Genomic DNA, 26,647 nt, shown 5'->3' on the forward strand with positions numbered 1-26,647 from the left:
AGTCAAATCACATACATACGTAATGCTTTGCTGAGACCCAGTTCAATAGAAATAGTTTCCGTCCCGGCTTAGTTTATAATTTAAGGCGGGTTCATACTAGCATAATGTGAATATATGCAGATATAACAGAATCAAATAAGTAGGAGAATTAAATAACCAGATAAAAAGTGAGTCAAGTGCTCAATACACACAGTGAGGAGGCAGGAGAAGAGAGAATCACAAGCATATTTATGGCCTCACACGGAAAGGCCTCGTGGAGGAAGGAGGACCCAGCTTCCTGAATGAGATACTCAGGTAAAGAACAGACAACAGGTTATGGAAGTAGAATGAGAGAAAGCAAAGCAGTCTTGAGCTCGGGAAATATGTCCAGGGAGATAAGGAATTTAAATTATTCTAGAAATTGACAAAAAGAAAAACAACCAATAATCATCCTGTTTGACTTGAAGCAGCCAAATGCATTGGAATGGTAGAAAAACCAGAGAGTGGAAGTTCAGTAGGGAGCTGGGGAGGAGTAATGGACATGAGGGATTCCAGGTATTTTTGCTAAATGGAAAAAAGTACGCAGGCATGGCAGCTAAAAGAAGCAAGGGGGTTGGGGGCTGGCCCCGTGGCCGAGTGGTTAAGTTCGCGCGCTCGGCTGCAGGCGGCCCAGTGTTTCGTTGGTTCGAATCCTGGGCGCGGACATGGCACTGCTCATCGGACCACGCTGAGGCGGCGTCCCACATGCCACAGCTAGAAGGACCCACAACGAAGAATACACAACTATGTCCCGGGGGGGCTTTGGGGAGAAAAAGGAAAAAATAAAATCTTTAAAAAAAAAAAAAAGAAGCAAGGGGGTTAGCTGTGGGCTTTCTTTAAGGGAGAATGGAAAGAGAGGAGCTTCTGGCATCAGTGAAAGAGTGGATGAAGGTAACAGCGAGAGACTCTTATAAAGAAGGGACAAGTCACAAGCAGAAGGGACAGTTGCTTTTCAGAGACAACTGGAAGGGATGCGTTCACCTCCTGGGAGATGCAGTTTGAACTTGATTAAGGAGAACAAAAGACCATAGGTATGTAATTTCAATCTAAGGCCAAAGAGAACTGAGCTGATTCAGGCTATGGCATAAATCAGGCACAGAACTAGCTGAGGACTGTCACATGAACAAGAGGTTTGTAACACTTATTTGAACTCTCCATTTAAACATAAGATTTACAATCCTTCTTCAGCTAAGCCCCAAACTAATGTTCCCTTAGGCTTTTGCCACAGAATCCTAGCATCATTTTGTATGTCACCAGATATGATTTGAAAAAGAGTTCCATGGTCAAGCCATCTGGGAAACAACGGGTAACACAAAGTTAACCATGTATCTTTACAGCAGGACCCTCTTCTCTCTAATCTCTTTCTGTCTCCATCTGTCTGTCTGTCCCTCTTTCTTCCTCTGCTATTTAGAGTAAATTTAAAAAGTCACAAGTTTCAAATGGTGCAAAAGAACAAGGCTTTCTCTCACTCCTGTCCCCAAATTGCTCCACTCTGACTCATAAGCAAATTCCTCTGGAAGTGTTCTCAGAGTTTTAATATGAAAACATGCATTGTGAATCACGAATTGTAAGGCTTGATATATGTATTTCATTCTTATTCAAGAGAATGTTTTTTGTGAGGAACGTAGCACCTCAAACAACATAGTTTGGAAACCATTGCTTTACAATATTGAGAGTTACTTACCTGTAAAGATTAATTCATTGTTCTGCTTCATTCGCACCTCTTATATTTATGACACATTACCATGCATTGCAGTTATCCAAATATAAGATTTTACCTCATTTCTAAGTTGGAAGTTTTTTGGGATTAGGGATAAAGTTTTAGTGTTCTTTTATATTGCCCATGACACCTAGCATAATACTTGACCAATAAGTATCTGCTGAATTAAAATGAATTAATGGCCCAATGGCTTCACTTCTTTTGGAAGCAGAGAAAAAAGAGTAGGAAAGTGAATGGGAGGAATATGAAAAGAATGCCACTGTTAAAAGTTGCTGAAAGGAGGGCCTTACTGATTTTGCTCTCATGAAATTTAGTGTCACAAGAGAATGACAAGAGAGTTTAAGAAAGAAACATGTTTAAATAGCTATCAAGTGTATTAAGTCAAAGAGTTATGAAGGAATGGAATTATTTCCTCATTTAGAATTATATAATTACCTTGCATTGTTAAGGCAGAGTTATAACACCAGCTCCAAAATGTTAAGGCCCAGCACTAGCTAAGTTTCTGGGCTTTTATTCAACAAGTAACATTATCAAGTTAAGAGCTTCTTTAGGGGAGTAACGACAGGGGAAAACAATGAAATTTTCTGTTTCCATTAGATGCACAATTGCTTAACCTGACAAGAGCTCAGGATTTGTGTCTGGCCAACTTCTATTTCCTTTTACCAAACTGTGGTACCTAAGCCCTGCCCCACAACCTGTTTTCCGTGCAATGCAGTCAGAGCCTGAGGTGGTGAGAATTCAGGCTGCAGTCCAAGTTAACTGTGAGCACAAACCACGCGGAGGCTACGTTAACTGAAACGAGCCTTAACTTTTTGTCACTGCAGAGAGGGACGTAAATGGGACTGGTTCACAGGTAGCTGAACTGAGTCCTTAAAAACATAAAGTTGATAGATGATAGATACGGGTTCTAGGAAAAGAGTGTCTTTAGCTGGCCTCTTGCTTGATGGAAGATACTACAATGAAATTGATCCATGCTCAAAAATGCAAGGATAGGAGATGTTAAAGTTTTGCGGATAAGGGAGAAGACTATGGGAGAAATCAGGATTGGAGGTGAATGGGGTTCCATGAGTGATCACCTGCAAAAAAAGCCTGAAACACAATGTAAAGGGCTGTGAAGGGGTCCCCCATGAGCAGTGCCTTCTAGCTCAACGATTTCGTGAAGCAGAATGAGAGAAGGTGGTCACTTACAATAATGATTTTTAACACAAGAGGAAACGAAAAGCTTCAGGAATTACATTTTCCCAACATAAATGACTTGCCTCTTGTGTGCTAGGCAACACATAAAACTCTGGACTGTATTTCATAAATAAAAAGATTAAGGCACAATGCTGTCATCATGGAATTCACAGAACACCAGGAGAGACAGACACACGAGACAAAAAGTGATGCTCCTGAGTGATGAGAGCAATAAGTGAAGGATACGCAAATGCTACAGGTATACAGGAGAGGAAGGAATTTTTCTTGGGAAGGGCGGGTGCAATAATCATAGAAAATGATGGAGAAAGTGACACTTGAACTGAGTCCTAAGAAGTTCACCTAGCGCCTAGAGCCTGCGGAGGAGAAAGGCATTCCAGGCAGGGGGAATCACGTGAGCACCGAACAATGTGTTCAGGGAAGGCCAGGGTGAGGAGTGGCTGCAGGGCAAGAAGAGAGGTGGGCACGAGGGAGGCAGGAGGCAGCGGGAATGACTAGTGCCAGGCGACAAAAGCCTTATAGTCCACTGGAGAGCTTGGATGTCACTCAGCAGGCAGTGATAGGAGATTTTTATCCAGGGAAACGCCATGATCTGAACTTTACCTTGGAAAGATAAGTCAGGTGAGTGATGGATGGAGGTTGGGAGAACAGAGACCAGGAGGCAAGCAAGCAAGAAGAGTCACCTCATTCACAACACCACTTTCAGAAACTGTAGCCTGACTGACAAGCCTGTGGCTGCATAACTCAGTCAGGCTTCTTTTCAGCCCTCAAAACAATGAATCAGTCATCGGTAAGGTTTCTTGGGAAAGGGCCATAAAATGTGCAGTAAAAAGAAAGATAAATAATATTCCTAAAAATTAATTTCTCTCTTTCGTTTTGCCTGGTTTAATGTTATACTACATTCTTGATGGGAACAATCTAGACATTGTTCCATTAGTATATTTCACTTTTATATCAAGCCTCACAATTTACTGGTTTTATTTAGGGTAATGCACTCGTATTTGGCATATTTATATCATTCTCATTTGTTATTCAAAGCAATGTTATATTTAGGTATTGAGGATCAATAAGAGCTCCATCATGTTTATACCATCATATCTTTTACAGCAAGCTCAGAGTATTTCAGGTTTGTTTTTATAGGTGGTTTTTTTAGAAGGCAATTTTATAGCCCTTACTCTGTCTTGGGTAAAAAATTGGTTTGCAAAAATTCCTTGACTATGTTTGCAAAAGTGTTAATGGGACCACACAGAAACACGGAAGAAAAATTGACTATTTAGAGTCAATGTTTTTGTTATTTGCATTGCATTCCACTAATGTTTACTAAGTGCCATATGGAAACTTTAAGGCAAACTTTTTTATTTATCTTCCTTGCTTCTTTCTTTTCCTTTTTTCTTTGTGGAGGTGACAATTACTTCCAGGAATGTTTCATATCTTTGCGACCACCTTTCAATACTTGCAATTACTAAATGACAAGTCAATGATTGTAGAGAAGAGGCCATCATATTCAATCTTCACCTATTGCACCCAGTGTGTAACTGTACTCAATATAACAAACAAGATCTCAGGAGGTACAATCAGAATATAAATTTTTTTGGCCGGTCATCTCTTTAAAACTTATTTAGGATGAAGTTCTTCTACTCTCCTTGGATGGAGAGATAAGTGGCTTATGACTTATTCTTAGTTTTAAAATGTCTGTTAAAAAAAGTCCTATATTTTAATTTAGGTTGTATACGAAATTGCTGTATTTGTAGGTCAAAAAAAAAAAAAAACCTGATCAAATAGCAACAATTTCATATGGTTCAACCTAAATTAAAACAAAACCAAGAAGACAAACCATCAAAGTTTATTTACAGTCAGAATCATCTCTCCTCCCCCTATTAAGGCTTACTTAAAAGAATATTAAAATGCCAGTGACAGAAAAAAAGTCTCATTAAATGTCTGCCCATCAGGGATAATACAAAATGCATTCATTATGATAGATACGTTTTTTCAACAAGTGCTCATTGAGAGCCTGCTATGTCACAGCACAGCACTGGGCTGGCCACTGACAAGAATAGAAGATGATATAAAGTCTTTACTGTTGAGGTGCCTGTCATCTAGAGGATGCAGCAAACACACACACACACACACACAAACACACACATCAATATAACAATGCATTAGTCCAGCGTTTCTCAGATTTCAACCTGTTTAAGAATTAAGTGGATTGCTTACTTAACACGCAGGCTGTAAAGGCCTACTCCCAGAGACTCTGCTTCTGAACGTCTGGGGTACAGTCGCAGCACCTCGGGGACTCAGAAGCAGGAATTCTGTGAGCCACAGCTGGAGAAACACCACATCATACAGAAGATCTATGAAGCCAGTGGCCATGTCTGTCTTATTCTCCACAGTTAACCAGGCCCTAGCACAGAGCCTGATACACAGCAAACCCTCAGGAAAAACATCTGAATATCAGGATGAATGAGGATAGCCAAGCTTCACAATGAATGATACCAGCAAAAGTTGAAAACGTGACATAAAAATTCAGCAATTTAAACAGCTCCTCTCTCTTTAGGGAGCAGGTTCCTAGGGTGAAGTCAGCGGATACTACAAACAACTCAGTGCCCAGAGTTGCATTCTGAAATCTTCCTCTCTGTGGAGTGGGGTCCTAGAACTGAGGAAATATGACTTGACTCTTCTGCCTCAGAGTAAGTTCGTCTCCCTCCCGTTCACTGGTAGCGTCTGGATCCCAAGGGCTGGGCCCCGTTCCTCTGAATAGTCATTGTTCCCTCCGAGAAAGACATACAAGTCCACAAAGCTCACCCTGGCAGGCTAGAATTCCTCTGGTGGTTAGGAGGAATAGCTCCTCTATCAGGACTCTCACTACAGAAATGTAAAATTAATTATCGTTCTACAGTTAGCAATACCAAAATTGCAGCAGAATGGGTTGTGCATATAAGCAATTGATGGTTCTCTATTTCTTTACAAAACTGAGTCCCTGGCACAGAGCCCCACTGAAGCCATGATGATTATTCTAAATAGCCTTGTAAATTTTCTTCTTGAAGTTCTGGAGCAACTTCAAACTTGTCACAGCTGCACTAATTCCCACCAACAGGTACAAACAAATTATTTTTTAAAGTAAAATAGATAAATGAATTTAAAAGTAAAATCAAATATTCAGACGATTAAAAATATTAGAAATTAAAAAATATTCCAAGAATAGAATTAACTTTGGAAAGAGAGGACTGGATAAGAAGGTGAAATAAAGTGGCCTAAAGAGGTGGAAGGGAAGAAAGCACATCATAGGGAAAGTGGCAAGGGAGAGGGGAGCTGTGGATTCTGGGTATGTCAGTGTAGGGAATGGGGCCAACAGGATGGGGACAGTCAGCATGACATTGAAAGCATTAGAGACCTACTATACAGGGACATCAGATGGGCCCAGCTCTAAAACTTGTCCAGAAGTAGAGCTCTCAGAAAGGAAAGAATGCCAGACTGCAGCTGGAGAGCTGTATGATCTGATCTGCTGTCAACAAGCAAGGCACCTTGAACAGTCACTTAGCCTCTCGTCTCCCCTACATGAATTGAGATTTGGGGCTAAATGACCTCTAAGATTCCTTCCTGCTTTAATATGGCTCTATGAAATCTTATTGACTAAGAAGAGAAAGGATAGGGAAAGAGAGGAAATGAGGAAGGGAGAGAGTTTTGTCTGTAGCAAGAGGAGATACAGTATCTTCTCCAAACCTCTAGTAATTCACTTGGGAAGATCAATTACAGATGAGAAATTTGCGTCCAGGGAAAGTTACATTTTGTGAGGTGTAAGAGTCCATTTTCTCGTGATAATTTTGCACTGATTTCAAGAAGTTCTCTGTTGTCCAGTAGGATATACACAGCCTTACCCTTCACCTAGCTCTCTAAAGAGACCTGTTCAGCCCTGGAAAACAGCCATATGACATTTCACTTTGAGGTTTGTGTCTAATTTGCAATCTCCAATTACCATCCTATTGGGAAAATTTATAATATATATTATTTATACATGCACGTACACAGATACACACACACACATATATATACACATATGCATGTATATTTATGTCCCAGTTTTAATGTGGGAATGACAGACACTGATGTGGTCAGACTGCTTTTTCAGTGCCTGAGAAACTTCTCCAAAGTAGAGCTCTCAGAGAGAAAAAGAAAGAACACTGGACTGCATGTGCACTTCTAAATTCTCCTGCGCTCTCCTATCATCCCCTAACCATGGAACAACCAATTGACTCTGATTCTACTGCTCATTCCTGCCCTTGAGGCACTGACCTCACTCTGACATTTAATTTGTCTGTTATCTGTTGTGTCTCCTTTATATTTTAATCCATATAAGTTTTAAAAAGCATCAGATTAATTAAATTCAAACTCAGTGTCTAAAGTGGAAGAGTCACATGAGAAGTTTCACTTCATTTAGTGGCAATAAAGGAGATGTGTTTGTAAACAGATACTCATGGGGAGAAAATGTAAAAAAAAAACCATTTGATTTACTGCAGCTAAAGCGTGGAGCAATTGCTTTTCGCTTAAGGAAAGAAATTATTAAATATAGGGAAAAAACGGATATTAAACAATATCCTGTGATCAATTCTTAATTTATTTGTATAATATGAGAAAGGAGATTATAATGTGATGTGTTCTTTGGGATGTCAGACTGGTTTCTACAAATTCTGAAATTCCGCTCTGAAATTCCCAAAGGTGGCTATGCTTATTTTATAATTAAGAATTCAATTATGATTTGACAGAGATCTAAAGGGGATATTTTCCAAGAGCATTGAAAATGGCAGCTTTCCTAACATTTTCTGTTTAGAAAATAACATGACCTGCCAGTAATATCCCTTTCATCAGGAATAAGAACAAGAATATGGAATATAAAATTCATCCTGAATTTTAGCTTTAGTGATTAATTGATTTTCAGAATATTTTGTTATTAAAAATCTATGCATGTCTATCTTTAGGACAATAGAAACCAAAACACACAGAATCACCTACCTGTGTTTGTTTAGGACCAATATCCATTCTTTCAAGAAGATCATTCAAAAAATCTGTCACACTTTTCCAGGGGTAAATACTGTTGGAACCATCCAGCACGATGACTATGTCCAGCTGAGAGCTGCATTCTGCAATAAAACGAGTCAGACGTGCAAATTTGGCGTCTATCCTTTTAGACGTATATGAAGTGTTTTCTTGGCTGAAAGAAGCTCAGTTTAAAAAATTAACTGATGTTCTACAAAGTAGACGCATTGCTTTTATAATCAGAAAAAATAGTTTTAGAAAAAGTACAGGTGATAAATACTCATTGCATTCAATAACAATGGGCTTGGGGTTCTTATCAAGTAAAACTTCTCTCCATTTAATTTTAATTCACATTAAATGTCTTTGGAAATTTTCTCAATATCAATTCTATACAACAGTTCTCATTCTGTTGTATTTCAAACAAGGTTAATTTCCTCAAAGAGATTCACCCTTTAAATAAAAACAATATGACAGCTTTAGCTATGATGTTTAAATATGACTCTGTAAAGGTGATTTACACTAATATCAATTCCAAAAATAGCAGTGAGGTTTGGTTATATATTGGCAAAGCAAACATTGACCTAAATTGGTCATGCTGGTAGCTGAGAAAATACTTCAAGCTTTTTGGTATGCTCCTGTGTATACATATGTCTCATTCATTGCTTATACTTTTCAAACATGCAAGAACATTGCATAAAATCTGTACCTCGTACAGGAGCAATGGAGTTCACGACTTGAAATGTGGGGCTGACGTCAGAACAGATTCCAGTTGTGTAATGCAAATGGCCACATCTGTAGGCATATAAGGGCCCACATGCCTTTTAAAAAAATTAAAAACCGTAAGATTAAAAATTACATAACGGATTTTATACAGACTTACAATGATAGCATTCCTGGTTCATTAACTATCATTACTCTTTGCTTTCTTACCAGAAACCCTCCCTTTGGGTTGGTGACTAAAGTTGATCCAAATGTCATGTTCTCCTTTACTTCTGTGACATTGGGAATTGATGTATTAACTGAAAAATAGAACAGAATTTTATGAGGGTGAAAAACAAAGTAAAATTGTCTTATTAAAACATTCTATTTGCTTTGCTTATATCATAGCACATGCTTCTTTTGGTTCAACTAAATAGTCTTCAAAGTATTATTAAGGAATATAATGAACAAGCTAAGGCTGAAAACCTGGCTTATGTCCCAGAAACTTTGTCTGGATAGCTGTCTCAAATGATTGTGTTGAACTATAAAAGAACGCAGAACTATTGGGGCAATGAGGATGTGGGATATAGTTTTTCACACATTTTTGCTAATTAAATAAAATATTTAGTCTCATCATATTGTAGATATAATGTAGACTTACACACTTATCTTACATGTTATATCTATGAGTTATAAATGGCCAATGATGAAGCATGATTTCTGGCAAGAAGAAGGAAAACAGGAGACCGGAAAAAACCCTCAAATGCAAGTTTTTTGCCCATTAATTTCACCATTATGAGGAGATGATGAGGATTACAAAGAAAACTGGAGCAAGATTAGAGCGTGGTCAGGAAGTTTGGATAAAAGAAACACAATGAAGGGGCTAAATTTGACATCCCAAATAGGAAGGCTGGGTCCCGAATCATGCCAACCTGGCAAAATTGGCAAGAAGTTCCACTTATTCACATTAAAAAAGAAAAAAAGTTCAGATGGGACAAGCGAAAGCTTCTAAATCCTGCTCAGTAGAGTGCTGAAATATTTGAAAGTGGCAAAACTGAAGTTCAAGAAAGATTTGGTTCACTGTTCATGCCTAGAATTTTTTCTTACCTTAAGACTATATATAGATTTATAGTGGGGGATGGAAGCAGAGATTCCTGAATGGTCACATTAACCTTCTAAGCTAAGCTTTGGTCTATGTCCCAGAGTTTAGTCTGGTTTGCTTTAAAAGCACCTAGAACTGGGCTATTATCTATACTGGTCTTGAATAACCTGGATTAGAGTTTTTTATACTAGGGTTGAGACGGGATGAGCATTCCTGGGATGTCAGGGACTACGCCAGAAACCTCCCTACTGCTCTGGATGTAGCTAACATCTCCATGCTAATGTTAAAACCCTATTCCAGCTTCAGATAATGGAGAAGTAGCTCCTATCAGAACAACTCCTCTGCAAATAACAATTATAAACTCCAGGAAAAGAAAAAAAAAAATTATGAAACATCTAAAGACACAGGAAAGCAACCAAAAGCAGGCAGAAACTGGAGAGAAGTCTTTATTAGAGGGAAGTCTATACTTGTAAGAAGAGAATAGCACTGGGTGAGTTTCCTGTTTTTGCGTCTGTTTGTTTTCCCCTAAGGGAAGGCCCTGGTCACTGGCTAAACCTCAAATAGAACTCGTAGTCTTACTGTGTTGAAGAAACAGAGGTCAGAAATTGGGGTGATGACAGCAACTGCACAGTGAGGGGGAGTATCGTGGAAAGTAAAGTCACAAAGGGAGAGTTCCAATGTATGCATTTAGTCTGTCCAAGTATCTGCACGACTCGAGCTGTTTACGTGCAGGGTAAACTTCCAACAGCCCAGCTAAAATTAGAAGAACTGAATAGATACTTTAACCGTTTCCCACGCAGTTTGGAAACTGAGTTCAGCCAAGCAAACTGCCTGCTAAAACAAAAAGTGAAGACTATTCAAAGGCACATAACACATGTAGAATCTCCACAGTTACAACCCAAAAGTATAATCCAGGACACAACGCAAAATTACTAAACCACGAAGAAACAGGAAAATGTGACACAACCTCAAGAGAAAGGTAGTAAATGGAAAGTGATGTTGAGCTACTCCAAATGTTGGAATTATCAGGCAAGGATATTAAAGCAGCTGGTATATCTATGCTGCTGAATGTAAAGGAAAAACTGTTCGTAAAAAACAAACCAAAAGAAATGGAAAAAAACAGAACTGAAAAATACAGTATTTGAAATAAACCTGTAGGATATGAGTCATGTCCATGGTATTTAATATTGTGTAGAAGACTGACAGGGTTCTAATTCCTGAATAATTCCTAGTAGGAATTTTCTAGTCACGTTCTAACTATGGTGATATTTCTATCAAATACATCTATTTCAATATAAATTTAATTTGTGCTATTTTCTTTTAAAAATTATGTTTCTCTGTTGCAAATTCCTCTTGTGCTACTTTCTTTTAAAAAAAGAAACACTAAGTTAAATTTTGAGGAGGAAATGTGATGGGCAGGTTTATTTGGAAAAGTTCTTTTCTGTTACCCACTGGTTTACAAAGGATTCTGAACAATGGAGGCAGTTAAAAGTTACAAAACTAGTAAGATCTTCTAAATCTGTGGATAGTCTATGATGAATTTCTAAAGCAAAGAAAGGGCAGAGGGAATCAAAATGTCATTTTACACGAATTTGAATGATAAGAATTGAAGAATATTTATAGATTACTTTTAATATTTTCTTGAGTCGGTTCAAATTTATTTTCAGTGAGATTGCTGGGCATAATTTAGGATCAGACTTTAACATTTTGACTTTACATACCTGGTAGATCCAACTTTATGCAAGGTAATGATTCGCTTCTCCCAACTGGACACTTATAGACATCTCCAGTTCTGTTTTGGGGTTGGCCAACTAAAGGAGAACCAATAAGCACCCTGGAAGTTAAATAACTCAATTAACATTTTTGAACAATCAGAAACACTTTATTTTAGTTATTTTACGACTAGTTCTAAGACAATTGACAGCAGTTCCCATAGACATAATCAGATAGTCATCCTCTGTTAGTAATTTTATGTTATCTAAAATAGGCAGTCTTCTCCAAATTGCAGATTAATTTGAATTAAAAAAACATAAAATATATAGGGGAGAGGTCTTAGAATATTTCAGTTTTGTATTATATATTACTTTATCATATTTTTTATTTGAGGGATGAAATAATAATTATTTGCTAAGCCTGTTGCTGTGTTAGTTTACAAAACACACAGGGAAGTATAAATTACTTTTTTCGTGTGAGGAATTGATAACTTCATAGACAAGTCAGGAAATATAAACATTTGATCATCATAAGATTTAATATTAGTATATGCTAGTTTTTAAGAATTTAGAAAATAAGGATAGTTAGGAGACCCAGGTTAAAATCACATTGTCTTTTTAGACAGAATTATACATCACTCTCATAATAATTAACAGAAAAAATATAATCATGATTTATTTTAGTCCTCAGAAGCCATTTAACAAGGTCTCCTACAATATCTTCAGGAATAGGATGGATGAATGTGGTGTTAAGGGACTTGGGTGCATCGGTAGCTGCTGATTCATTGCTGGCTGAACAGCTGTATCCAAAGACGCTGATTACTAGCAAGCAAAGGATTCCAATTACCTACCGTAAGACTGTATGTGGGATTGTCTTAGCCTGTGTCTTTATTAATGACTTGAGTAAAGATATGGAAAGCATTAAGGTACTCATCAAGTAAATCAATGTACCTATTTGGGCATTCAGAAGTGTCTCAACATTCTGGAATGAGAAACTTAAACTACTTAAAATTTAATAAGAACTTATGTAAGTAACTTCACTTAACTGCCTACTATTATCTCCGTCAGTATAGGATGTGGGAAACCTGTCTTAATAGGAGTTCGAGTGAAAAAGTCATGGGGGATCTAGTTGACAGCAAATAAACCATGAGCCAATAGTGTTTTAGTGCCAAAAATGCTAATGTGACCTTAGGTTGCATTGCTGGAAATAGATGCCCTGGTCAAGAAAAGTGATAGCCCTTCTGTGCTCTGCACTGTCAGGCCGTGTCTGGAATCTCCAAATTAAGAGGGGCATAGGCACAATGGAATGTATTTAGGAGACTGTGACTCAGACAGTTAAGAGGCTGGTAATTTTGTCAGGCTAGAGATGCCTGAGGGAAAATTGGGTATGATTAGCATGGAGAAAAAATGTCTGAAGGAGAGCAGAGATGCTGTATATGAGTGCAGGGTGATCAGGCACACGTTTTAAAAAATTTAAATATTTGAAAGTCTGTCATATTGAAAATGGATGGAATTTATTTTGTGTAAGTCCTTTGGGCAAAGCTATTAGTAATGGAAATAAGTTTCATAACAATTGCAAATATTGAATTGTTGGACTCCCTAAAGCATAGTTATGATAGAATGCCTTTGCAAAGCCATTTCTGATATGCATAAATAACCATAAAAATGTTCAAACCCTTTAATGCACAATTCCTACTTCTGGAAATCTAACTTAAAAAATATGACCTAAGTTAAGGGGAAAAAGCTTAATATATAAAGATAATGCTCATAGTGTTACATATAATAATGAAAATTTAAAAGAAATATGGTCAACAGCAAGAATGAATTAACTATTGCAGGCTCATTATATAGACTATTGTGCAGTCATAAAAACCAACAGTTAATAAGATTGCATGGTAGAACTAAAAGTTATTTATGACTTAATTTAAAGTAAAAACCTACCTAATTTAGTGATAACCTATGACAATTTAAAGTGAAAGATACCACATTATATTCAATGTACTCATTATAATAACAATGATAAAAATAGCTAGCATTTTTTAATTTATGCCATGTGCTAGACACTGTTCTAAGTGCTTGCCATGTATTAGGTAATTTAATCTTCTCCATAAAATATAGCAAGAACTTTGGTGCCAGACTACATGAATTCAAATCACGGCTTTACCATTTACTTAGCTGTATGGTTTAGGACGTGTCAATTACCCTCCGTGCCTTAGTTTCTTCATCTGTAAAATGGAAATAAGAGTAGCTACCTCACAGGATCATCATAAAAATTAAATGAGTCAATGTATAGGAAATGCTGAAAACAGTTTTAGCTCATATAATGTGTTAAGTGTTAGTTCTTTTTATTATTTCTTTTTTTTTTCAGATGATGGAACTTCTATATCTATGATAGGCATAGATTAAAAGGGAGTACACCCAAAATCAAATTATATTAAGGAGTTTATGGTTAGATTTTTTTCCCCAATATTTTCAATCTTTTTGTAATGTGATTGATCAAACTGGTTTTATAGTTAAAACAGTTTAGAGAAAAGTAATGCACCTACTGTTATGGAAAATATTTAAGTTGAGGCTAGATAGGCCGATTAATATTTATTAAGAACATTCTAAAAAAAAAAAAATATAAGAAAAAAAAAGAACATTCTACATGCCCAGCATTTATGCCAGGCTCTTGGGATAGGAGACGGATAAAACACAATTTTTAGGTTGCTTAAAATTCAGGGGGGAAGCAAAACTAAAATGTACCATTATAATACTGACTAGTCCGAACTTGGTGCAACTTCAGCAAAGTCTTGGAAGCAAGAAAGAACACCGCTCCTTTGATAAGTTCAAATAGCTCAGCGCAGCTGGAGTAGAAGTTGAGCCTGGCAATGAAAACAGGCTCCAGATCATGAATGTTCTCATGGTCCACTTCAAGAACTTTGGATTTATTATATGGAGGGGAAAGTTGGGAACCACTGAAGCTTTTAAAGAGGGATGTGACATGACCAATTCTGATTTATAAAGCTTATTTGCTCACAGTGTCATGAATAAACCGGGAAAAGGGACAAATTAGATTCAGAGAGTGAAGGCAAGGCTTCCTAAGGTAATACAGATGAGAAAGAAGGATCTGAGTTAAGAGAGTGGAGAGGAAGGGATAACCAAGTCTAGAAATATTTAGGATACAAGCTGTCTTAGTTTGGGTCACCCCCAAAGCAGAACCTAGACTAAGACTTTGGTACAGGTAGACAATTGGGAGGCAATTCCAAGTACGTGCAAATGTGGAGGTGGGGAAAATGATAGAGGAAAGGAAAAGAGTCCAGAAACCACATGGAACATATATGAGCATGATATGAGCATGGCTAAAGCCCTTAAAGTAAAGGCTACCACTTCAGAAGAGTAAGAAGAGAGCTGAAGGTTGACATCTAGGGGAAAATAACACAAGATTTTAATGAGTGAAAAAAGGATACCAATAGGAGTGATCAGAGAGTGAGAATCAGGAAAAGGTGGTGTCACAGAGCCAAAGAAGGAAAGAATATCAAGAATGGGAGCCGTGAGTGTAGAGCAGACTTCATTTCAACTAACTTAGCAAAAATTAAGGGAGATGGGCCATATCGATAAATGTGGGCTTCTTTTTTCAGGCTAACCATTAAAGGTTTGCAGTGAGTTTAAATTTATTATGGAGTAAACCTGGATATGGTTAAAGGATGGTGAGAAAAAAACAATAACAAGAGAAAGGCTGATGTCACAGGAGAGGAGTAGAGTCCCTGTGCAGGTAGAAGGGGTGGATCCAGAACGACGAGTTTGTCTTAGAAATGAGGAAAAGCCACCAATTCCCTAGGCAGGGCTCTCGATGGCTCTGTATCCAGAGGTTTGTAACTGTCGCAGATGGTTTGGAATTTTGTGTACCTTCGTGATGTGACATTGTCTGCCATTGTCCTCCATTGAAGCACTTTACATTTTTTGGAAACCTGAGACCACCAGGCAGTGAAGAAGCCTGGTCTAGCCTAATGGAGGATGAGAGGCCACATGGAAGAGAATGGACGCTCGAGCTGAGAACACGAGATGCCAGACATGTGAGTTAAACCATGTTGGACCCTCTAGTCCCAACTGAGGTACCAGAGGGTTGCACTGCACGAATGAGCATTCCTGCAGTTCCCTAGGCAGCAGGGGAACACCTACTCAAGCCTCAAAATCTTGAGAAATAACCACTTAGTGTTGTTTCATGCCACTAAATTTTGGGGTGACTTGGTATGCAGAAACAGCTAACTTAAATGGAAAGGGAAGATAACGTTTTGATCTAGTGGCTCCCTTCAAATTCTCAGTGTGTAGAGGAGTACTGATTAGCTGGAAAACATGTACCATTAACTGGGGAAAACCTAGGATAATCAATCAAAGTGAGTCCTGAAGAGCATGTTAACAGTAAAGTTATTGTGAATGACAGGGCAAGAGGGAAGAAAGATTGTGGCTAGCCTAGACAAAAGTGTGCAAGCAGGAGAGCGAGGGCGGAAAATGGAAGGTGACAGAAGTATGGGTGGCAGGAACACAGTGTAAAGCTTCTGTATAAACTGGAGCAGGGAAGCTGAGATTTTAAGCAGTGGACTTTGAAGGAAAGGGTCTCGAGCTTATATTTGACCTCCAGGGCAATAGAAAGCGCCTTGAGTTGCTGATACTGCAACTGGAACCATGGCCTATTGTGTATTCTGGAGAAGTAAAGACTGAAGTGTGGGAGCTCTGAAAGTGGTAGAGTGTAGTAGGCCAGGATTGAGACAGGCAGTTTGAGAGCTGGGACCATGGTAAAGAATGGCTTAGAGTTAGCAGGACATCAGACATAAAATAATTTTGAGTATTTTCCTGGGAGCTATTTGTTCTGACATCAGCATGCAGCTCTGGAAAATACATATATCTTGCCACTTAATCCCAAGTAAGCCTTACTTTTCGCAAGCTACATAAAGATAACAAGATTCTAGGAAAGTATCAGCATAGAGTTTATGGAATTTCAGGAATCTCCAGCATTCTCAATCCCCATGTTTTTCTCAAGTACTTATCCATTCTGACATATGATATAACCTACCTGTTTATCAAGTTGATTATTTATTTTTTGTCTCCCCCATTCCCAATAGCAGAAATTTTTGTCTTTTGCCATATATCCTTAGTGCCTATAACAGTGTCAGGTACGAAATAGGCATTCAATGGACATTTATTGAATAAATGAATGAATGACTGTGTCAAACCCTCTAAGAATCTGAATAAGGCAGACCTGGGAATTCTAGACTCATGTGACCTGATAAGAGGTCCTAATTGTGAAGTCTTTTTTCCATTTTAGAGGCTGGATATTTTGCTTAAGTAGAATGCCAAATCCGCCTTTGGGTGATACAGGAGGCATTTCCACAGGTCAAGGTTCCAGAGAAGCCTTGCTGTTAAAGGAGAGAACTGGCTGAAAGTCGGGAGGCTGGTGTTCCACGTCCTGGCTCTGTCACATACTTGCTATATTAAACCTTTGGCAATTCTTTCTGAGTCTCTGTTTCCTGTCTAGCAAATGAGGATAATAACAACGATGTCCGCCCAAACCCACAGGGTCAGTGTAAAGACCCAAGGCACATTGTTTCCTGAACTGTGGATATTGTTATTTTAAATTTTAATGCAAGATTGCTTTAACTCATTACATTTATTTCTATTAGATTTTTGCTTTCTATATGGCATTATTGCAATGATTTGTCTGTACATTAAAAGGATTAAAGAATGTTCTGGACTTCATTACTGATCTCTAGAGAAACACCCAATGAACTCAAAGATCATCAAAGCGAGAGAAACATCTCTTCTCCACAAAAAAGCTCCAATTATAACAAAATTTAGTAAACTGAGAAATGTTTGCTAGTCATAATAATCAATCTTGTCATTATGACCATTATTCTGTTTATTTGAAAAGTAACTGGCCTCTGACTTCTCTGTTTCGTATTTGTTTTTTTCCTATGTAAAAGATAGTTTCCTGGAGATTGTTGTCTCATATTTACATTATTTCATGAACACTCTTTTCACCTAACTCTTTTTTGATGTCCAAGCCAAAGTCACTATCAGAGTGCCAAGTCTCCCTTGACAGCCTTTTTTTTCCTTTTTTTTTTAAAATAAATGGAGTAAGTGTTTGGTCATCTTAGGGAATAAAGTTATACAGTAGCCCCATTAGCTGGAGGGCTTTCGGTCATGAAAGGTAGAGGGGTGGAAATGAGGTGAGCCAAAGAAATGACAAGTTTGGCAAAGAGGAAATTTCAATTTTTCAAAGATGTTATAAACAATGTAAAATAAATATTATATTAAAATCTCTAAGAGAAAATGTGGCAAAACCTTTAAAAAGTCTTTTTCTCCCAAGCTTGAATAGGCTTTATTTAAAGTTTACATACATTGGAAAGAGGGCATCAGTCACCTGAGCCCACTATAAACCTTACCTGGCATAACGCAGGGTCCTCTCGGGAAACGGCATGAAGCCAACACACTTTGATATGTATGGGGTTGAGGATTCGCTAGGGAGGTATCTGCATCATGAAAATCTACTTTGAGAAGACAGGCCCACTGAAGTCACTGATGCCCCCAAGAACGGTTGCTGGAACAGCAATTAAAAGGGTGGGTGCACATACCGAAAGGAATGAAGCAAAGGAAAAACTGAGTGGAAAGCCTTGAACCAACATCTTGTATTTTCCCATTTGGCCGAGACCTTGCCATCACGGTGATTACCACTAAATCTGGAAGCCTTGTGCAATGCTGAGCACATTTAAGTTTCTTCTCTTCAAAGCAAAATTATTAAACCAACTGTGTTCTTTGCGAATTTTTCTGAACCACAATGCAATTACCAGGACGCTCCAGCTCATGCTAACCATAACGAACAACGGCTGATCTTAATCAGAGGTATAATGTGTTCTGCTGCTAAAGAAACATGTGGTTTCTGAGCCAAAGATATAATGTAAATTACACTTTGCTGTAAACTTCTGAAAGGTAAAGAGGGCATAAGGCTGCCTTTTCTGTTAACTTTTAATTCTTTCCAAAGACTTAAAGTCATGCTTTTCAAATACACAGACTGCACTTGTAATGGACCAGTAAGCGCTCTTTCTTTCGGCGTATTTCAGCCAAGATGGGTTGGGATGATTTTTTAAAAATCTGAGGTTGATAAGCTTCCAAAACATGAGCAGCAAATATGACTTATGAAGGTGATCACTTCTGGAGAAAATTAAATAACGAAATCTATGTTCTCCCAAATATGTCAGTTATTCCATAGTCCATTTCTTAAAGTAGGGCTGCATCCTACCTGATTCTATAAACACTTACAGAATATCCAAACGTGTTTCTAAAATTTAATTCACATTACCAGTGCCTGAATCTCTTTAGAACAATATGCAGCTACTATGCCATCTTTAAAAGTTTAGAAATTTAGATTTTTGTAATTTGCTTGCTTTTAAATTCAGTTGGCTGCATTGTTTTTGCTGACCTGATTTTTCACCTTTTCCATAAAATCATTACAAATACGGAATGTCAAAATGGAATTAAAGTGTCAGACATCCATACACATTCAAACGCTCACAGACTCTCATATGCATATTAATATGTAAAGTCTGATTCCGCAAAGATAGCTATTATCAACATTTACTTTTTAACATAGTTCTAATAAAGAAAAAAAGCACTTGCCTGGGAGTGACTTGAGTACTATTTTCAGCTCTGGCCCTAAGTAGTTACATTTCCCTAGAGGAGTCACTTTAAAAAAAAAAAAAACTCTTTATTGAAGTATGATCGACATAGAAAAAGCTGTACATGCTTAATGTATACAATTTGATGAGTTTGGACATAAGTATACACCTGGAAAACCATCACCACAATCTATGCCATAAACGTATGCATCACTTCCAAGAGTTTCCTCTTGCCTTCTTCAGTTATTATTATTATTTTGTGATAAGAACACAATGTAAGATCTAACCTCTTAGAAAAGTTTTAAGAATACAATACAGTATTGGAAGCTGTAGGCACTGTGCTGTACAGTGGATCTCTAGGACTTATTCATTTGCATAACTGAAACTTTATACCCTTTGACTAATACCTTCCCCTTTTCCACTCATCTCAGCCCTTGGCAACCACCATTCTACTTTCTGTTTCTATGAGTTTGACTATTTTAGATTCCTCATATAAGTGGTACCGTGTACTATTTGTCACGTGTCTGGCTTATTTTACTTAGCATAGTGTCCTCCAGGTTCATCCATGTTGTCACAAATGACAAGATTTCCCTCTTTTTTAAGGCTGAATAATATTCTATTGCATGTATATAACATTTCTTTATCCATTCTTCCGTCAATGTACATTTTCTTTCACATCTTGGCTATTGTGAATAATGCTGCAATGAAGATGCAAGTGCAGATATCTCTTTGAGATCCTGATTTCAATTCCTTTGGCTATTTACCCAGAAGTGGAATTGCTGGATCATATGGTAGTTCTATTTTTAATTTTTTTTTTTTGAGGAATCTCTATACGATTCTCAGTAGTGGCTGCATCAATTTGCATTCCCACCAACAGTGCACAAATGTTCTCTTTTCTCTATAACCTTGCCAACACTTGTTATCTTTTGGATTTTTTGGTACTAGTCATGGAAGAATCACTTTTAACTTTATTTTTTATGTGTGTGTTTTTTCATCTATGATAAGAGAGAATTAAACTAGATTTAGTTGTTTAGCCAACAAATAGTCATTGAGTGCATATAACGTTTAAGTCTCCGTGCCAGAGGTTGGGCAATGCATAGGCTTTCAAGTGGGCACCAAAGTCTCTGCTCTATAGACATTTCCCCTAATATGTTAACTTCTCTCTCTTATCTGTTTTCCATTTTGAGGCCTGATTTCTCAGTTTCCCATTTCTCTCCCTTCTGGCGCCTTGAAAGAGATGAACTGGAGAATTAATGGGGTAGAAATCTCACAATAGGATGGGCTCTTATAATAAGGGACAGAAAGAAACTGAAGAGATCAAATGGGTGCAGTAAGGCTCCTAAGAGGAAATAGGACAGCCTTCTTACTCTATTGCACCGAGATTCACTCAGATAATTAAGAACTTCCGATCTCACACTGTCCTAAAATCAGCAAGACGAGATTGGATGAAGAGGAAGCTTACAGGTTTTCCTCATCTCGGAGAATGAAAAGCAGACTTTCATAAAATAGTTTAACAATATTTGAGTATCCTTTAAAAAGATAGTTCATTTTAAGTAGGTGATTTAAGTCTTTAAGGCTTTATTTATTATATTTCTCTGTAAAATTTATATAACTATTATTAATTAGTGAAAATTAACTTTTACATGTGTTTTATGTAAAAGTTAAGTTTTTTAAAAAAAAACGTGCTGAGTGTCAGTTTCTTACAGCTTGTGCACAAAGAGAAGCTTGACCGTTTGGCTTACTCAGTGTTATTCTCCCAGAGGTAGAGCTCCCTGAATTGCAGGCATAATGCTTAAAAGTTGGTGTCTAGAGGGATGACTTAAGCCATTTTACCTTAAAAAGGGGGAAGGTAGTGAGACTACGCGATGGAAAGACGGGATTTACAAACTCATACTCTATCATTAGATTTCTCATCTGAGATATTTGTAAGGACAGTAGAAGAGTGAAGCACCCCCACAAATTCCAGTTTACACCTACAATTCAGTACTTGTTCTTAGAAAATATGAGACCTCGAATTCTTAATTTTGCTTGTATTTAGGGGAGTATTACCAAATTAATCAAATCTAAAAGATAAAGCAAAATATTGAAAAACCACATCTTTTCATCTGTGAAATAGAGCGATAGGTCACTGTTTTCCAAGCAGAAATAAATCACTTTTTGTTTATTATTGTAGTTACTAGAAAAATGAGCTTGTTCAGTTTAAGTTAGTAAACTGAAGCTAAATTTGACTAACTCTTAGTCCTTTTTTTTTCTACAAGGTCCAATTAAAAAAAAAGACTCACTTACTAAAAATTACGTTAAATATAAAGCAAAAGAGCTCTAATATTTATCTTGTGTAATTTTCAACCAGTTAAGTATGCTTTTAAAATCTACATAAAATGAACTTAACTGATAGTAAAGGGTTAAAAGTGTATAAAAGAAATTCGGCAAGGTTAATTCTAAGTAGTAGATCAAACTCAGTAGGTCAGTAAGACACCAAAAATATAAGCCCAGTATTACACTATAAAAGCAATATTAACCCTTTCAGGACAACATCTGTCTGCCTCCCAGTCTCTCCTGCTGAATTTCAGCTACTCTAAAATGAGAACAATTAAAGAACTCTTGCCAGAATAACATAATTACAGAACAATGAGTATTTTGGATAAGGATCTTCTTTGAGGTCAACCCAGGCTTTAACAGAAATCACTAACCACTTCCTATAACACTGCCAGGGAATTTTTCTTTTTTTACTTTGTCAGTTTCCATTACCAAATGATTAGACTGCATTTTCTACCATAAATGATTCATTCTGTTGAAGTCTCATTCATAAAATAAACTGTAGCCAAATAATATTTTCCATTACCTCGTAAGAAAACTAAATAACAGCAACAAAACCCACTGGCTTACCATTTTCCTTCTTCATTCTCATATTGTTGAACAGTGTATCCAAACATGTCCTCCACTGGGCCGCTGAAAGTCATGGAATTTTTCACATCAACATTGAATGATACGCAGAAGCCTAGAACGACTTTAAGAGAGAAAGGAAAGTCCAGTTACACAGAATGAACTAAGATTCCATCATGTTTTGAATTATGGAAAGTATTCTTGAGGTTACCATTGAAATCTGTGCTCTGGTTAAAAAGAGCAAAGATTGAGAACAACAAGAAAGACCTATGATATTAACTGTATTACTGACTGAATATCAAGATAATGACTTTAAAGAACACAAGTACTAAAATTCAAAAAATTCCATAGTATTTTAGTATCTTTACCACTCCCAGACCTAAAGATTTTCGAATGTGTGGGAGAGAGCTGGAAGAAACTCACACTCACATATGACTAATACAGTTGCAGAGAGTTTTCCAGTAGTGAGCCCTACAGCAAACCATAGCCACTAATGAAATGTAAAGAGCTTCATTCTCCCGTTTTTGACTACAGAGGTTCTAAGTATTACCATTTAAAGCCTAGAGAGAGGAAGCTTTCTCCTTGCTGTTTCCAAAGGAAAGGTGAGCTGATTGTCTCCACCCAGAGATGGCTTCCTACGCCGGCCTGAGATTTGCTCTGTTTCCCTTTCTGAATCAAGCAGTAGGTGGAAGCTTAGACTAATATACTAAAGTCTCCTTATAGTGTTGTTGTTGGTGATAACAGATTAAATCAGATGATATATCTAAAGAGTTTACTCGATGCCTGGCACATACTAGATATTCAATGAGGGTTCATTCTCTTCAATTTCCTTATAGTTCAGGTAATGGAAATCCTTTATAAGTAAGATTCTCTGACAAGCATTCTGGATGGTGCCAAATTCTCTCAAATGGATGGTGCCAAATTCCATCTTTGGTACTGGTTTTTAAAGCATACTTGCGAAGTTCCAAAGTATTCCCCTGCTAGATTAACTAAGAATTCTTCCCAAAGAGCACTCCCTTATAAAATCACAGAGCATCATAAGTACATTCAGAAGTGACTAAACTCAGTCTCCTTTGTTAAAACCATGAGGTAGTCACACATAACCCTGAAAAATTCTCTTTCCTTACTCCCTGTAAACTCTTCCATAAATATAGTCTAAAACCAGACTCTAATTCCTTATATGGTCTAATTCATAATCTTCAAATTTTGGTAACAATATTAAGTGCTTCTTTGATGTACAGAATTGTACATAACTTAGAGCAAATTTGTTCTTCAAAAAAAGACATTTATGTACATCTATTTATAAAAAAAGATTCTTATGTATACCTATTTACACAGTCTTCCTTGATCTCCCCACCTGGAAATAATCTTTTAACTACTAAACCCTCTTCTTGTATTTTTTTTTTTAAATTGCTCTTAGAAATAATTATTAAATCCTATCTACCTACATTATAGTTATCTGTGTGAGATTTTTCTTCCCTAGATTGGAAAATTCTTAAAAGCGGGGACTCTCTTACTCATCTTTCTTATTCCTTCTCTAGCAAGCTCCTTGCACAGAGATGGGCAAAAATATATTTGCAGAATAAAAGATAACGTTGAAAGAGGAAGTGTGTCAGTTGCAGTTCGAGGTGAACTGGCAACTATTTAATCTTAGTTAAGGAAGACTTTATGCAGATGGAAACTTAGATTTTTAAGGAGGGGGAGAGATAAGACTTGGCAGTGAGCAGAAAACGTGTCCCAAGGATTTGGGAGGGTCCTTGCAAGGAATAAGACACAGGACAGGACAAATATGGTTGCAAGATCACAGAGAGATTTGCCTGGCAGGCGTGGAAGATGCAGAAAAAGAATGGATGGGTAGCACAGGTCCATTTATGTACATTTCCTGTTCATTCTTCAAGAGTGATGAAGAGCAGCTGGTTACCATCTTCATAATAGCCTTTCATATATGTGAAGACAGTTTTAAACACTGTTCACTCTCTACTCCAAACTAAATAGTCCATACTCCTACCCTTTCCTCGCAAGTTTATTTATTTATCTTTTGAACACTTTCAACAGATTATTTTCTTATATGAGATACGCAAAATAGTACTTCTACATCAGGATTTCTCAACGGTAGCACTATTGACATTTTGGGTCAGAAAATTCTTTGTTATGAGGGGCTATCCTGTGCATTGTAGGGTGTTTAGCAGCATCTCTGGCCCCTATCCTCATGATGCCAGTAGTGCCCCCTGAGTTGTAAAGATCAAAAATGTCTCCAGACAGTGCCAAATTCCCCTAGGACCAAAATCACTCGAGCTGAAAACCACTGTTCCATAGCTAAGCACCAGAACACCACCACCAATGATTTTGTGGAAGAAGAAAACCACTGTGGCCTGCAGAGCAGCAGCATCTGCATCACCCAGGAGCTTGTGAGGGATCCAGAATCCCAGGCCCCATCCAGATTTTCTGAATCAATATCTGCAACAAGATACCCAGGAAGTCTGATTCCTGTTAAGGTTTGAGAGGTACAGGTCTGTAATACGGTACCCTTCTTTCATAATATTGATGCAGGCAATAGAATTTACCTAAATTGAAAGTACTCAGCATCCTTTAGACAAAAGCGATATGGGATCATCTTTAATCGGGGTCAATTTCACCCCTCTAGAAGAATTTTTCCAGCACTTCATCATCATTAGTATATGCCCTCTCAAAGGCCATTCATGGTACCCCTCAATGTAAGACCAAGAACTTTTGGTTTCCTTTTTGGGCTTGTTTGTTTATTCTACTTGTTGTGTGGAATGTCGGGGGGTGTGTGCTGTACTTTTTTCATTTCCTGTCCTCAGAATTCTACAGGCAATTTGCCCAAAGTGATTGTAAATCAGCCTCTTTCATGTTTGCTAAGGCACCAAGGAGCCCAAATCCCAGGAGATGACATAAAAAAAATAGTTTACATCTTGTTATTTTGATTTAAAGGAGTGCATAAACAGTAAAAGAAGCTTCTCATAACTTTTAGTTCAATGTTCATTTTTTTAATACTAAGTTGTCTTGGAACTTTATGTACCAGAGGCAAAGCAAAATCACAGTTATTCTTAATCAAAGCCAAAAAACAACAACAAAAAACTGAGGTGGCTTAAAGAGCCATACAGGATGAAAATAATAGGAAATAAAACACAGACAATAGTCAGATGTCAAAGTAAACTCTGATTTCATGTGTACCACCAAAAGATATTTTTCCCTTAATAATATCAACAATATTGTGTTCTTACTATGTATTACTCCTCACACACCCCTTCTCATTTAATTTGCCAACAAACCTACAATTAAATACCATTATTATCACTGCTGTGCAGATGAAGAGAAGCAGGCTCAGGATGGCAGAATTTGCCCACATTTCCCCAGGATTCCCAAATCATTCACACTGATTCAATTTTTATACCTTAGCCCTAAAACTGGGAAGGGCTGGGAGAAGGTCTCGTGAGGATGGGTTTAGAAGAGAAGCCACTATGAGTCCATGTAATTCGATCTCCTAAGAAGCCAATTTAGGGAGGATGCTCTGCAACAGTAGCCATGGCTGGGAGGATGTTGGGAATGAGGCAGAAGATTGGAGTAAGAGAGAAGCCATGTATACAGAGCTCTAGATAAAGCTACGTGAAGGACTTCAGCTAAAACATATATGTTTAAGAAGAAAAGAAGTGAAAAGTCTTGCTTTCCTTCAAACATATGTTATGCATCTTAGGGCCGAAAACTGAGGAGGAAGATGAGATTGTCTCTTTTGAATGTATCTCTTGTGAAAGAGATCATTTGATGCAATTTGCTTACCACAGGATGGCATTTGATGTGTAAGACAGCTAACTGAGAGAGAGAAAGAGAGAGGGAGAACTAGCCTGTAGTCGTGCAGTGTTTTCTGCTTACCAACCTTTCGCTGCTTACAAACATTTTCATATAAATAATGGTATTGAGCTAGCCGATAAACTGTGGAGGTTATGCAGGACAGCAATCATTACTCTCTTTTTGTGTGTTAGGAAACTGGAGCTCAGAAGGGTTAAGTGATTTGCCCAAGAGCAAGGTCTGTAAGTGGCAGAGAATGGACTTCCACATTGGTCTTCTGGGGTCAAATCATAGACTTTTTGTGACTATAGAGCTATTGGGTTGGTGACGTTAATAAAAATAAAAATAACAACCCAGCTCAGCACAACCCTCAAATGGCCCATGAGAGCTCTTCATCATCTCGTAGCTTTGGAGTATTTGAGGGTAGGCCTGGCAGGAAAGGCTGAATGAAGGGGGCAAAGTCTGGGCATCTCCAGAGGGCACTGACTCTCCAGTAGAAGGAAGGCCCCCTTCTTCCACATATCCTCTGAGTTCCAAGAAAAGTTACTGCAGCCTGTTTAATTGTTTGCTTCTTAATGAAGAGTCCGTTTTTCACAGAGGTCCAGAAATTCTGATCTAGTAATATTCAGACTAGAGTATTTAATAGCCAATGGAATTTTGAATATTTTAAGTTCCAAGCCCAATGCAAGAGACTATCAAATAAATGGTGACTAGGGATACACATTAAAATGCTATTGCAGCCAAGACGTGGAAGCAACCCAAGTGTCCATCAGATGAATGGATAGAGAAGATGTGGTATACATATACAATGGTATAGTACTCAGTCATA

The 26,647-nt window shown here is 37.6% G+C and overlaps 1 protein-coding gene across 3 annotated transcripts in view; it reads right to left on the reverse strand.

Annotated features, from left to right (window-relative positions):
* Positions 1-26,647, reverse strand: part of ITGA1 (integrin subunit alpha 1) — a 157,436-nt gene that overhangs the window by 82,796 nt on the left and 47,993 nt on the right. For all 3 annotated transcript variants that reach the window (XM_046672423.1, XM_046672422.1, XM_046672421.1), the window contains exons 2-6: positions 22,015-22,135; positions 11,486-11,598; positions 8,894-8,982; positions 8,670-8,781; positions 7,940-8,067 (exon numbers count right to left, since the gene is read on the reverse strand). In XM_046672423.1, the coding sequence (XP_046528379.1) occupies positions 7,940-8,067; positions 8,670-8,781; positions 8,894-8,982; positions 11,486-11,598; positions 22,015-22,135 (563 nt within the window). The remainder of the gene's footprint in view (positions 1-7,939; positions 8,068-8,669; positions 8,782-8,893; positions 8,983-11,485; positions 11,599-22,014; positions 22,136-26,647) is intronic.

This window comes from Equus quagga, chromosome 9 (assembly GCF_021613505.1).
Source record: "Equus quagga isolate Etosha38 chromosome 9, UCLA_HA_Equagga_1.0, whole genome shotgun sequence".
Taxonomy (NCBI): Eukaryota; Metazoa; Chordata; class Mammalia; order Perissodactyla; family Equidae; genus Equus; species Equus quagga.